This window comes from Grampus griseus, assembly GCF_964374135.1.
Source record: "Grampus griseus genome assembly, chromosome: 4".
NCBI lineage: Eukaryota > Metazoa > Chordata > Mammalia > Artiodactyla > Delphinidae > Grampus > Grampus griseus.
The window spans coordinates 19,619,173-19,633,286 of record NC_138997.1 but is presented as its reverse complement, the minus strand read 5'-3'; the positions used below and the strand labels follow the sequence as shown (position 1 = coordinate 19,633,286).

General features: G+C 49.6%; 1 protein-coding gene and 1 long non-coding RNA gene across 3 annotated transcripts in view; one reads left to right on the top strand and one right to left on the bottom strand.

Annotated features, from left to right (window-relative positions):
• Positions 1 to 2,130: 2,130 nt before the first annotated feature.
• On the top strand, positions 2,131 to 2,905 carry LOC309821569. The gene is made up of 3 exons (XR_014296628.1): positions 2,131 to 2,271; positions 2,497 to 2,643; positions 2,737 to 2,905. It is a non-coding gene; the product is annotated as an uncharacterized lncRNA (long non-coding RNA).
• A 4,837-nt stretch (positions 2,906 to 7,742) lies between these two features.
• NFKB1 (nuclear factor kappa B subunit 1) overlaps positions 7,743 to 14,114 on the bottom strand; it is a 121,668-nt gene continuing 115,296 nt past the window's right edge. For both annotated transcript variants that reach the window (XM_082653173.1, XM_082653174.1), the window contains exons 21-24: positions 12,835 to 12,901; positions 12,359 to 12,531; positions 11,426 to 11,606; positions 7,743 to 8,695 (exon numbers count right to left, since the gene is read on the bottom strand). In XM_082653173.1, coding sequence (XP_082509299.1) covers positions 8,538 to 8,695; positions 11,426 to 11,606; positions 12,359 to 12,531; positions 12,835 to 12,901 — 579 coding nt within the window. In that variant the 3' untranslated portion in view covers positions 7,743 to 8,537. The remainder of the gene's footprint in view (positions 8,696 to 11,425; positions 11,607 to 12,358; positions 12,532 to 12,834; positions 12,902 to 14,114) is intronic.

The window sequence follows — 14,114 nt, the reverse complement described above, 5'->3', positions numbered from 1 at the left end:
AAGGCCCAAACTTCTGGTGATGGAGGGAGCGATGGAGGGTCTTTCCTGGTCCAGCATGGCCTCTTCTGTATAAGGCGGTGGCCCTGTGGGTGACTCGCTGGCCACACATTCTTTCTTGAAGCTTTAAACCTGGAGTCTGTTTGCCTTCCAGAACTAAAACGAACGGTCTCTGGTGCATTTGCTGTGTGCATATGTTGATCATCATTCAAGACGTGCTTTTGGTGAGGGAGGAAAGCAGTCGGGGCCAGATGGTGACTCTGACCTTCCCAGATCAACACTGGGAAGGAGACGACGGCTAAGGGCTGCTTTGGCATCAGGCTGACTTGCCCAGTCGTCCATGAGCACATAAATACTTCCTGAGCATGTATGGCCCCGTCTGTGGGAGAGGTAAAGTCACCCCTGGTGCTGGGGCCCAGGCGGCGATGGAAGGGGTGCAGGGGGTGGTACTTAGGAAGGAGACGGGAATGTTTCTTTGGGGCGGCCCTGCTCCGGTGGTGGTACCCGCCTGTGGAGCTGCGGGGGGTCTTCACAGGGATGTGACTGCTGATCCTTTGGGCTCTCTGGGCCAGGCTATGAGACAGGATTCCGCATGAACACGGTGCCCCTTGGGGAGCATTTCGGATGCCCTGGCTTGAATTTTGGTGGGATGGAAGGGACACAAGGAAATGGGCAGAACCAGGCAGGGTGTTGAGATGAAGCTTCTGAGGGCTCCAGAGCCAAAGAAGGAGAGTGAGGCTGAAGGAGGCTGGGTAGGGAGAGAAAACCAGCATGGCTCTCGCGGCCCCTCTGGGGTTCATTTGCAGAGACTAGCGTGAGTGCCTCACGTACTGAAGCCGCCGAGTCCTTTGTTGATGGGATGCCCGTTTCCCACTGGTGTACCAGCCTTCAGTGCCGGCACCTGGGCAGCTTCGCCTACCCCTCTTGGGCACGTCTACGCCACCTTGCCTTTCAGAGCAGCCGTGCGGTCCGTGATTGCCTGTGGAGAGAGGCCCAGGAGCACAGTGTGAGCACTGATGGCTGAGTCCAGCCCCTTACACTAGACTGGGGACCTCCAGGCACCTCAGCATCTTTTTGTTTCTGTGGAAAATGGCAGGAATTACTCCCCCTGCCTGCTTTTTACCTCTCAGATTGTTATGAGAATAAATATTTGAAAATATCTTGTAAAAGACAGAATTCATGTTTACAAGTTTTGTTTTTATATTTTTTCAAAATTACGAAAGGAAGTTTATTTCAAAAGCAAAAGAGAACATTTACGTTTGAATAAAGTGACAAACTGGTTGTCCTGCAAAAGAAAAAAAATCATGGCATGAAGTTTCTCATTTAAAATTTTTTTTTTTTTTTTTTTTTTTGCGGTACGTGGGCCTGTCACTGCTGTGGCCTCTCCCGTTGCGGAGCACAGGCTCCGGGCGCGCAGGCTCAGCGGCCATGGCTCACGGGCCCAGCCGCTCCGCGGCATGTGGGATCCTCCCGGACCGGGGCACGAACCCGTGTCCCCTGCATTGGCAGGCTCAACCACTACGCCACCAGGGAAGCCCTTCATTTAAAATTTTTGAAGCAAAAATAACTTCAGTTGTGCATTCTTGCCTTAGGAAAGGGAAGGAAAACTGTAAAACAGGTTTGGAGAGAAAAAATCTCTCTCTGGCCAGAGAATAGACCTAGCAACATGGTTATCTGGTATCCGGCATCAACTCGTCACCCTCCCTGAGCTGATGCCATCGTATTCAAGGTTTCATCTCACCATCTTCAGCACCAACTCTGCTTCCTGAGTCCCAAGAAGGAAGCCTGGGAGATGGGATTGCTAGAATTCAGTTTCATCTGCTACTCTTCTGCCAGTTCTCTGCAGACTGCAAGAAAGATGAACTTGCTTGTCCCTCTCCTTTGGGTGGGATCCCAAGCACCACGGCCCCTTGAAGACCTTCAGCTTTAGCATCCACATGCCCAAGGGCTCTTGCACGGCACTTAAGGGACTACAGACCATGGAGGCTGGAGAGCGGGAGTCCTCCTGAGTCAGAGCAGGGATAACAAGACGTTGCTGCGGTAGCTGTCCCTCCCCTCATCCTACCTGATCTAATACCCTTGGTCATCTCTGAGGATTTCCGTAAGAGAACCTGTGACAGTCCTTCCAATGCTTCTTTCCTTCTTAATCCAGGGAAATGACTTTGCCCTTGGTCATGGCCATTTACCATGATTGCAGGTGACTTTCAGAGGGAGTGGATGTTTGCACACAAGTTGGAACTCGAAGGAACTTCAGGTTCAATCTCCATCCTTTAGGTAAGGAATTTTGATTTGTGCCAGAAACCGGGACCTGTTTGCCAAAAGCAACCCCCCTCCTGATACTGGGAACCTGATACTGGGAACAAAATCACATCACCCACGTAGGTAGCCTCCCAGCTCTTGGTGTGGCCATGGGACTAAAGTTTTTTTCCAGTGCAGTGTGAGGGAGGAAGGAGCCCATTCTAAACCCCCACACGTACTTCTCCGTGCTCTCCCTTCCAGCTGACCGGACCATCACCCACAGCAAGGCCTTAGGAGCCAAGGGTTGGCGGGAGAATCACTGTTAGCCTGGATCCCTTCATGACTATGTGGAAGAGAGACGCCCTACTCACCCCTGTCCCCTACTGCAAGTGTGGTTTATTGAAACACGTGAGTGGAGACAGGAGATCCTGTGGTTTAAATGCTTTATGTGTGCCTCAGTCTCCTCATCTGTAAAATTGCAACAAAGTTCTTACTTCACAGAGTTTTTGCACAAGTTATATGGGATAATGAGTCACCACTCACTGTAGAGCCTGGCAGGTGACAGATGCTCGAGAAATCTAGACCGAATACACATCTTCGTTCCTTGAGGGTTGTTGTGATATCTTAATGAAATAATCATTTTGGAGAGAGGTATCAACATGGAAAAGCTAATTGCTGGAGGTGAGAAAATGCTGTCTCAGCCCCTTCCTCCCTCTTATTCTAAGAAACTAACAATTTGTGGACCTAGTCACTTGTCCAGGGTAATGGAAGCAGGCTATTACAGACACAGGGGAATCTATAATAACGGAGAATGCTATCCATTTAATTTCACGCCCCTCCTCAGCACTTCCCTCAACCCCAAACCCAAGCGACGAACCTAGAAAACCCATGGACAGGAACTTGCAGTCTGTGGGATTGGTGGTGAAACAAAGCAGCAGCTATACTGAGGATTATAGGGAGGAGATGTTTTCACGTCGTAGGTGTTTAAAAAAAGATGGCAATTTGGATGATTTATTTAGATGATCTTTAAGATACTGTCTAGCCCTAAGTTCTGTGATCCTTAAGAAAATAAAAGAATTTTAGTTCCATCTTCTCTGGACTTCTGTGCAGAAGTCCATTACCTGCGGAAGCACAATCAGAAAGAAAATTCCCCCCAAAACACAAAATAAGGAGGAGAAAGAGATGCAACTAGAGACCTCCAGTCTATGAATAATTTATAGTTAAGCATCTTAGCCTGTTATTACAGGGAAAATCAAGTCATGTGAACATTTAAGCAACATATCTTTTTAGTGATACTCTGGGTTCACTTTGCATTTTGCCTGGGGTACATTATGACTCCATCATCCTTATACAGATTTGTATAGATTTTTTTCTTTCTCTCTTACATACAGGACTTCAGGTATGGCTAAAGAATAACCTGTGGAATCAGACACACCTGGATTTGAATCTGGGGTGAGTTAGTTAATATTCAGATTATCTGTTTCCTCATTGTAAAATTGGGGTTAAATATGTACCCCATGGGGATGTCATGAGAATTATCACTAGAATTCATTAAAGCAAAGGGGCTGGCAAATAACAAATGCTCAAATCTGCCTGACTCCTTCCCCTCTTTTCTCCTGCTAAGATGCAGAGGGTCCGGTTTGTGGGTTTGTGGGGCTGCCCTCCGAGATGGTGCTGGGAATATCCTCGCCACATCCAACTACTGCAGGGGACTCCGGTGGGTAAATGAGTAGCAGGCTGGCTTCCTACAGCCAAAAAAGAAAGACTGCTGATCCTGAAAAAGTCTAGGTTATGCTTGCAGGGTAGAGAAAGCTCAAAAGATGACGAAGGTTCTAAGGGAGCTATTTTTATTTTATTTATTTATTTATTTTTATTTTTGGCTGCATTGGGTCTTTGTTGCCGCGCGTGGGCTTTCTCTGGTTGTGGCGAGTGGGGGCTACTCTTCATTGAGGTGCGCAGGCTTCTCATTGCAGTGCCTTCTCTTGTTGCAGAGCACGGGCTCTAGGTGCACAGGCTTCAGTAGTTGTGGCATGTGGGCTCAGTAGTTGTGACACGCGGGCCCAGTAGTTGTGGCTTACGGGCTCTAGAGCACAGGCTCAGTAGTTGTGGCGCACGTGCTTAGTTGCTCCGCGGCATGTGGGATCTTCCCGGGCCAGGGCTTGAACCCGTGTCCCCTGCATTGGCGGGTGGATTCTTAACCACTGCACCACCTGGGAAGTCCAGGAAGCTATTTTTAAATGGCTTCCTGCCGAGAGACAGCTTCCTGGGAAGGTTTATTTCAGGCCAGCTTTCCACCTGCCTCCTGCATTCCTTCTGGTATTTTTCCCCATCTGCTGGTCCAAAATGAAAAACACTCCTTCCTCAGAGGCACAGACAGCGTTGGTAGCCTTTTTGTCTGAGCACCATGCAGAGGCTCAGGCCAGCGCTGCAATCTGGGAGGAGAGAGAGGAAGTTTCTGGAACAGAAGCAGGGCTTCTTATTAAAGTAGGGGAATGTTATTTTTAGTCTGGGCATGAGTTGCTTCGTTGTTCCTGCTGCCGTCAGCGTCTCTTTAAAGTGACCTCCTGGTGTGGGAATTGTTGGGCTAGAGACCTGGAGATGGTAACAAGCCAGCCCACACCTAAGACTGAAAACATCAGCCATTGTTTCATTTACTCCTGAATCTGCCACTGCGGCAGGCCTCCGCGTGTCAGCTGAGGCAGCGTGAAGGCTAGTCAGGTGTGACTCTGGCTGGAATCCTCTCAAAGCTTCACTCCCTCACACATCTGCCGGTTGACGCCGGCGTTGGCTGTGACCTTGGTGAAGGCTGTTGGTTGAACACCTACACGTGGCTTCTCCACGTGGCCACTGGCTCCCTCAGAGCATGCCTGGTGACTGGGTTCCAGGAGGGAGAGACTCGACCCAGGGGGACTGAAGTTGTATTGCATTTTCTTACCTAACCTTGGAAATCCCTTAGCATCACTTCTCCCCTTGTCACACACCCGGCTAGATGTACAGGGAAGGAACGTAGGCCCCTCCCCTCAGGAGGAGGAGTGTCCGCACGATACCGTAAGACCGGAGGCCTCGTCGTGGCCGCCTGGAAAATAGCTGTTTCTCACAGAGGAATGAAACTGGCGGAGGAATGGAGGCGTGGGTTTGCTGTTGGAGAATCATGGAGACTCAAGCTACTGTTTTTACTTTAAACGTAGAACTTTCGAAAACTGGAATACAGGCATTCCTCGTTTGATTGCGTTTTTCTTTATTGCGCTTTGCAGATATTGCAGGGGGGTTTTGTTTTGATTTTTTTATCAATTGAAGGTTTGTGGTAACCCTGTGTTAACCAGCGCCATTTCTTACAACAGTATTTGCTCACTTCGTGTCTCTGTGTCACAATTTGGTAATTCTTGAAATATTTCGAATTTTTCATTATTATTGTATTTGTTATGGTGATCTGTGATCTCTGATGTTACTATTGTAATTGTCTTGAGGTGTCACAAACCATGCCCATAGAAGACGGTGAGCCTAACCGATAAATGATGTGTGTGTTCTGACCGCTCCACCGAATGGCCGTTCCCTGTCTCTCTCCTTCTCCTCGGGCCTCTCTATTCCCTGAGACACGACAATATTGAAATCAGGCCAGTTAATAACCCTACAAAGTCCTCTAAGTGTTCAAGTGAAAGGAAAAAGTTGCACGTCTCTCCCTTTAAATCAAAAGCTAGAAACGAACAAGCTCAGGAAGGTATGTCGAAAGGCAAGAAAGGCTGAAAACGAGGCCTCTCGCAGCAGTTAGCCAAGCCAATTCCCTTCCGTTCTTGAAGGGAATGAAACGTGCTCCTCCAGTGAACACACCAAAGGTAAGAAAGCAAAAGAGCCTTATTGCTGATAGAAGATCAAACCAGCTACAACATTCCCTTAAGCCAAAGCCTGTTCCAGAGCAAGGCCCTCCGTTTGTTCAGTTCTGTAAAGATTGAGAAAGGTGAGGAAGCTGCAGAAGAAATGTCTGAAGCTGGCAGAGGTTGGCTCAAGAGGTTGAAGGAAGGCAGGCGTCTCCATAACATCAGAGAGCAAGGTGAAGCAGCAGGTGCTGATGTAGAAGCCGCAGCAGGTTATCCAGAAGATCGAAGATAACTGAACGAGGTGGCCACACCACACACCAAACTTTCAATGCTGATGAAACAGCCTCCTATTGGAAGAAGATGCCATCCAGGACTTTCATAGCTAGAGAGCAGAAGTCAATGCCTGGCTTCAGAGGACAGGCTGATTCTGTTGTTAGGGGCTAATGTACCGGGTGGCTTTAAGTTGAAACCAGTGCTCACTTAACAATTCCAAAAACCCTAGAGCCCTTAAGAAGTACACTAAATCTACTCTGCCTGTGCTCCATAAATGGAAGAACAAAGCCTGGATGACAGCACATCTGTTTACAACATGGTTTGCTGACTATTTTAAGCCCACTGTTGAGACCTACTGCTCAGAAAAAGAGATTTCTTTCAAAATAGGACTGCTCATTGACAACGCACCTGGTTACCTGAGAGCTCTGATGGAGATGCACAACAAGATTAATGACGTTTTCATGCCTCCTAACACAACATCCATTCTGCAGCCGTGGATCAAGGAGTAATTTCCACTTTCAAGTCTTATCATTTAAGAAATACACTTTGTAAGGCTATAGGTAGAAATTCCTCTGCTGGATCTGGGCAAATTCAATTGAAAACCTTTTGGAAAGGATTCACCATTCTAGATGCCATGAAGAATATTCATGATTCATGGGAAGAGGTCAAAGTATCCACATTCCTACAGGAGTCTGGAAGAAGTTGATTCCAGCCCTCATGGACGACTTGGAGGGGGCCAAGATTTCAGTGGAGGAATGAACTGCAGATGTGGTGGAAACAATAAGTAGAATTAGAGGTGGAGCCTGAAGATGTGACTCAAGTGCTGCAACCGCATAATAAATCTTAAAGGGATGAAGAGTTACTTATGGATGAGCAAAGAAAGTGGTTTCTTGAGATGGAATCTATAGCTGGTGAAGACTGTTGAAATGACAATGAAGGACTGGTTTAGTGTGCCCCCAGCAGCTGGGCTGACAAGTCCTTTGTGGAAGAAGGATCTGGGTTGCACAGCACCTCATTCAAACACTTTTCATTTCTCCTCTCCCTTATTTTCAACCTCTTGAGTGAAGAGTTCAGCAAAGCTTCGTGCTGGAAGGCTTTTCAATACTTTATGCATCGCAGAGGCATTGGGAACACATTGAGGGTTGAAGAGGAAACAGTTTTGCATGAGATGATGGAGGAAGATGAAGTGACAGAGCCTAAATGAAATGAGCCTGGCAAGGATTTGACAAACCCAAAGCTTTCATCTCAGGTTGAAATATTTTTTTTTTGCTCATTTCTGGATCAAAAAATTGATTCTCGAGGGAACTGTGAATGTGAGAACTAGGCTATGGAATGATCCTGTGATTATAAGGAATAATCTTAGAAAAATATTTGTAGAGATCAAACAAGATAAGCTCATCAATTTACTTTTCCTTTTATTATAAAAGTAAAATAAAAATAGCATTTATAAATCCAACATTTTTTCCTTTAAAGTATTTGATCTAAAAAACATATTTACAATAGCAAAATGCAGCCAAAGGGGGGAAATACCATTTTCAGGACTGATTGTAACCATGTTTAAATACTGACATGTACATATTCTTTTCTCAAATCACAGAGAGAACCACATTAGGAAAAGCAGTGAGCTTTTTTTTTTTTTTTTTTTTTTTCCCAGCCACTCAAGCTTGCGGGATCTTAGTTCCCCAACCAGGGATCGAACCCGGGCCTCCTGCAGTGGAAGCACCGAGTCCTAACCACAGGACAGCCAGGGAAGTCCTAATGAGCCTTTTTTTTTTTTTTTTTTTTAAATCACACACCAAATAACTCTCACTTTAAAATTCATAATCCTTAATCTGAATGCACAACTGTGCTATGGACGGCCAGAAGGAACACCCAGTAGGGACTGTGACAACTTTTAATGACAGTGGGGAAGCAGCAGAGGGACAGCAGCAATGAGAACAGAAAGCAGCTGGTAAAGCTCAACAAGCTACCGCACTCCCGAAGAGGCGTCAGCCCAGCCGCGGGCTGTGATCGTAGACGCTATCGGTAAGTCAACTGAACTAAAATTCATTTCAGAACCAAAGAAGAAATCCACGTTTAAGGCCTTGAATTACACCCAGCGCGATCCAAGCAGGCCGGTATTCCTCGGAGCACTTCGGATGCACTTCCTTCCTCTGGACAACGCGGTGGAATTTCAGAGCTTTGGTTTACTCGGTGTTGGAAGCTGCCAGCAGGCTAAATTTTGCCTTCTAGAGGTCCTTCCTGCCCGTAATCGTGGGGCACTTTGTTAATAGTTAGCAAGGAGCTGCCGCTGGTCAGAGACTCTGTGAAGCTGAGTTTGCAGAAGGATGTCTCTACGCCGCTGTCACAGACGCTGTCGTCCCGGAACTCGTCTGGGGGGAGAAAGCACGGACTCACAGGGGTGCACGGGGAACATGGCCATCCCCGCTGGGCTCCCGTGTGTATCTGGAAGGCTCGTGGGCTGCAGAATTCTGCCTGTTCCCCTCCACCAGTCACCACGGGCCCACCTACGCCGCCCCAGGTGTTGCTACTGTTCACGGCGCGGGGCGGGGGGGGGGGGATTGGGGGGGTGGGGGGCTGGGGACAGAAAACACTGAGCTTTATAAAAAGTGTGAAAATGTCAAAGTTAGCCAAGTGTTTTCACCTCTCTTTCTTATAATCTAGCCTCATGTTTATCAGAATCCTTTCTGAATTCTCTAGACTCAAAGTGTACCTTTTTTTTTTTTTTCTTAGAAATTAGGTGTATTTTTTCCACCCACTGTATTACCTATTTTATAGCTGGGGAAATTGCTGAACGTAGGCAAAATAAATTGGTGACAGAAGTAGGAAATAAAAATGAGATCTCCCTCTGGGCCTCGTATGCTATTAGACACTATACATTGCCTCAAAAATGTTTTGGTAGCCAAAAAAGTGAGTGATTTTGATGAAAATGAGCCTCTACTGGGCAATTAGGTCAGATTCTCCTTTGAGAAGTGTCTTGAGGGATCTGAGCAATGTGAATTATTTCCTATAGGGAGAGAGTGACCAAGGAAACAGAAGTCTACCGTACGCGAATCAAAAAGCTATCTTCTTGTATATTAAATTCCAGTGTTAAAACGTTAAGACTTTAATGGCAGGGGCATGGCTATTGTCATTGATTTATTCAACCCATCTATCTTTATGGGTTTCTGTTATGTGCTACAAATTGAGGGCTTAAGGCTTTTTAAAATATAAGTATTTACCTACTTCTTTGTGCAGACGGAGCGTCAGGTCATATGACAGGAGATGTGGGTGGTTTTCTGGTGGATATGCTATTCCTTTCTAAAGCGTGCACAACACCTGTCCTCACTCCCCTAGGAAGGGCCCTCCCACCCCAGCAAGGTGACACCAGCGCTGAAACTGAACGGCAAGAAGGAGCCCGCCAGGTAAGGACCTTTGCGGGGAAGGGGACGAGAAAGCTCAAAGACCCTGAGCCTGGATCGGACTAGTGATCTGGGGGGGCAGAAGGAACACGCGGCAGGGCAGGGGGGCAGGAGGAAGCACAGGCGAAAGCGATGTTTGAAAGAGAGAGCAGATAAAGCAGGGACACTGTCTTTGCTGCTCACTGACCCATCTTCAACGCCTGCAACACTGCTGGGTGGGCACGCCAGATGTGCTCAGTAGAGATCTGTTGAATGGCTGAATGAAGGGGAGGGAGGAACGTCATTTTTAAAAAGAATCACACTACCTGTTGTGTAGGGAATGGCCTAAAGGCGGGCGGAGAGATTGGAAACAGGGAGACTGACTAGGAGCTGCGGCAGGCATCAAGGCAAGAGATGGAGGTGGGCTGGGTGGGGGCGGTCGGGGCCAGCGAGCGTTCACACGCAGTCGCAACCTCTTGGAGGATAGCAGTGCTTGTGACCGCCGTGGCCAGCGCCGAGCCTGGCTGTGAGTGGGTATCAAGAGTCCTGGGCAGGTGAGGACAAGTAAGGAGCACCTAGGATGGGGCTCTGGAGGCTGCAACTTTAAAAGGTGAGTGTGGAGGTGAGCGTGCCAGGGGAGAGCCCGGAGGGGAGGCTGTCTGAAGAGCGGTCCCCCGGGATGCGCGCTGCGAGCGGATGGCGACCAGATGTGAGCAGACGCCGGTCCTCGTGGTGAGAGGGGCCTGGTGCAGGCACAGGGTGTCGAGGAGAGAGGAGAGGAGGTGGAGAGAAGAACACTACAGAGTTCTTCCGGGAAGCCTGGCTGGGTAGGAGAACAGAGAAATCGGGCTGCGGCTAAAGGGGATGGGGGAATCAAGGGGATGTTTGTTTCCGTCTTCTTTTGAAAAGATGAGAGAAACTACAGCACGCTTGCGAGGGGATCTAGTCAGGAGGGAGAAAATGCTAAGGCATGAGAGCAAAGCGAGGGTTAGAGGAGCAGGACCTGGCTGGGCAAGAGGCGGGCCCAGGCGGGCTGGAGGTCTGATGGTGCAAAAATGAGAGAAGTCTAGTGGTTTCTCTGTTCTCGGTGGAGTGAGGCGAGGACACGGGATGAGTGAGGAGTGGGAAGGGGTGTGGGCAGCGTAGGAGGAGAGAGCATGAGAGAAATGGTTGTTAGGGCGGGAGAATACATTTGAAGGGAAATGGAGGACTGTGGCGCTGGGAGTCCATTAGGGCACGCGTTCTAGGTGGGGTGACGGGGCAGCGTTGTGGACGCGGGGGGAGGCTGAAGGGAGGAGAGACAGGACCACAGGAGGGGAGCCTGGGCAGCGGTGGGAAACATCGCAGCGTCAGTCCACAGCCTGGGGCGCTAGTCCTGCCTCCACCGACCCGGGTCTGGACGTTTCTCTCTCTTTCGTAAATTTAAGCAGTGAGAGAAGTAATGCTGGCTTTCACCGCCTGCAGCCTGCTGTTTTGGTATTTACCGTGAACCTGAGCGACTCGGGTGCCCATGTGGCTGTTGTGGGGACAGCCCCTCCCCTGAATGGTAGCGTCCGGAGGGGAAGACAGTACAACCTATGGTCCCCGAGGGAGACGGATGTAGCGGACGGCGTGTCCGGGAGGTGGTGGTGGGGAGGACAGACCACAGCCCCAGAGGCTGAAGGCGCCAGCCTGGCAGGGCGGGGAAATGTCTCGACCGCTTTTTCAATCCTTTTTCTTTACCTATTTGCTGCCCTGTGGAAGCAGGCGAGAAGGGCAGCGAGTGGGCCTGGGGGGCAGCCTCCACCGGGCTGGTGGCCGCACTGCCCGACGTGCAGTAGGCTGCTTGGATCACTTCAATGGCTTCGGTGTAGCCCATCTGCCTCAGGGCCTCCACCAGCTCTTTTATTGTCCCCCCAGAGACCTGCGAGACAGAAATGAAGAAAGAGGATGTCTCTGCATTCAAAGCTGTGCAGGGACAAGCAGGCAGGCTGTGAACACGACAGCACGCCCCTTCCCCCGAGATAGCCGGCAGCCTGGGAGGTTGCTCTCAGGGCAGAGAGCAACTCAAAGATACGCGGTCTTTGAATCAAGTTTCCTGTTTCAGCTCAAAGACCACTCAGGAAATCACGGAGAAGCACTTTATAGTAAGCAGAGAAGGTGCTGAGGCAGTAAAACTCTACCCAGAGTGAAGTCTACCCCATATCCCTGAAGCTCTGGAAACCACTGAGAAACGAGCTGATGATGAACTTTGCCACAGAAAGTAATTTCACCCCGTGTTTTTCTACCTTTTCGTTTTAGAAAGGAAAGCATCACCAGGTAATGGCTCCGCAAGGAGTCACGTCACTGGTTCCATGTGCTGACATGCGATCAAGGCATGTTCTTGGGGAGGGCAAGGCATGAAGGTTGATTACAGTCTTTCGTCTTTGTTCAGCGAGATCAAAGTTCTGTGACCATCCTGACACTCTAAGTAGCATTTCTGCAGCAAGTCTCAAGGTGTCTGAAAACAGCCAAGGTGGGTTTCCTGCTGTCCTGGGTCAACCCTCCCAGGACACGGGTAATGACTGATTTTCTACCTCAGAGTTAAGGGAGAAGGAAAGGGATTATGCTCCGGCCAATGGTGTTAACAGAGCAAAGTCAAATAAACGTAGTCAAAGATGTAAGACGACGTGTTACCTCGTAGTTGTCCATGAGAGTTCTGGAAGGAGCAGGACTCAGCCGGAAGGCATTATTTAGTATCCCCAAACCTAATTTCTGTGCCAGAGTAGCCCAGTTTTTGTCTGGATCAGGAATTTCTAGCAACTTGTAGAGCTGCAACTTCGCATCTTCAGTCAGCTGTTTCATGTCTCCTGAAGAGAATAAAGAAGAAACACGACCGTCCTAACCGACCAGAGACGCTCCGGAGGGATGGATCACTGCCACACCGCTCACCCTCCCGCCCCGGGGAAGCAGTCACGTTCCTTCACGTGGAAGTCGGCAGCAGCCCACGCTGTCGTAATTTACAGCCGGACCTTCTCCGTGGCGCCCCTCCAGGGTCTCCTGATTCTGAGAGAAGCCCCTGTGCCTTTCACAGCACACCCTGACCCCCCCCCCCTTCAGTGACAGGGTGGAGATGACACTGGCTCAAAGAACCCGCTTCTCCCACAACTCACCTTGTGCCAGTAAATCGTCAGATGTAAACTCTGGCTCATAGGGTTTCCCATTTAATATGTCAAATACCTGTTGGGAGGAAAAGCACGGGGAGATGTTGCACGTTACAGGGACCATGAGGGAAATCTTCTCTGTAATACAAAGGACTCGGCGTGTCCTCCTCGGGAGGGGCCAGGACCCCAAAGACGGAGGAATGGGAAGAGGGGTCAGTACCATCGCCCGGGAATACGCGTGCCCTCTGGGGGACTCTGGGCCTGGGAGGCTGTGCTCCACGGGAGCCGCCTGAGGTGGGGAGCAAGACCCAACCCAGCCTCACACAGAGCCAAGGCCACGGCCCTGCTGAGGGGCAGAGGCAGTCTAGGCCACCCAGTCAGCCACGTGTGGGTCAGCGATGTTCCCTGAGAGTTAGGGAGGGGGCTGAGCTCACGCTGAGCTGTGAAGCTGGGCTCTGCGGCTGCCCCTCCTCCCTAGTGAAAAGGCTTCTGAGAGCGAGTTTTACGAACGTGCCCAAACTGAGGTGTACAAACGCTCACAGGGCTTGGGGTCAGCTTCCTGGCACCATCCACGTTTTAACTGCGGGGCCAGAAAAGTCTTAGGTTAAAAGGGAGGAAAAAACCAAAACTGCATAGCTCTGGGGGCTGTTCTGCGCTCTCTGCAGTCACTCGGTGGCTGGCTGACCTGGGCGAGGACCACATGGGGTCACTGAAGTGGGTTATCTTTGTATTCTGTGGTGAGGCTTCTGGGAAAACCAGGCGTTCAACGTAAAGAGAGCCGTGTGGTCTCTCCGCCAGGGTCACTCAGCTCAACCCACGCGGCCCGCGAGGGGCAAGCGGGCAGTTTTGGACAGGGAGCGGCACCTGGCCCTGCGAAGGGTTAATATTCAGCTGGGCCACCCACCTCCTCCCTCTGGCTCCCCTCCCGACGCCCAAAAGCCCCAGTAACTGCTTTCGCCTTCAGATCTCAGGTCAGCAGAGTTCCGAGGAAAGCTTTAAGGCTGTTTACTTTGTTTACATTTGTGCAGATCCTCAGAAGAATCCCCATTTCTTTTTATGTTCAGAAATCACTTACCGAAGTTCAAGCCAACCGTAACAGTTATCCTGGCTTCAGAAACTGAGATGGGAACGACTGTGGTGTAAGTTCAGAGTGGGTAACCTGTAACGTGAATTTTGTGTTTCTCTCATCTAACTCTGATCTGATTAGCCATATACTTTTACACTCAGAACTCTGCTGACCTAGATCTTTCACAGATAGGCTTTTCAAGATAAATACAGCTCTTGACAAG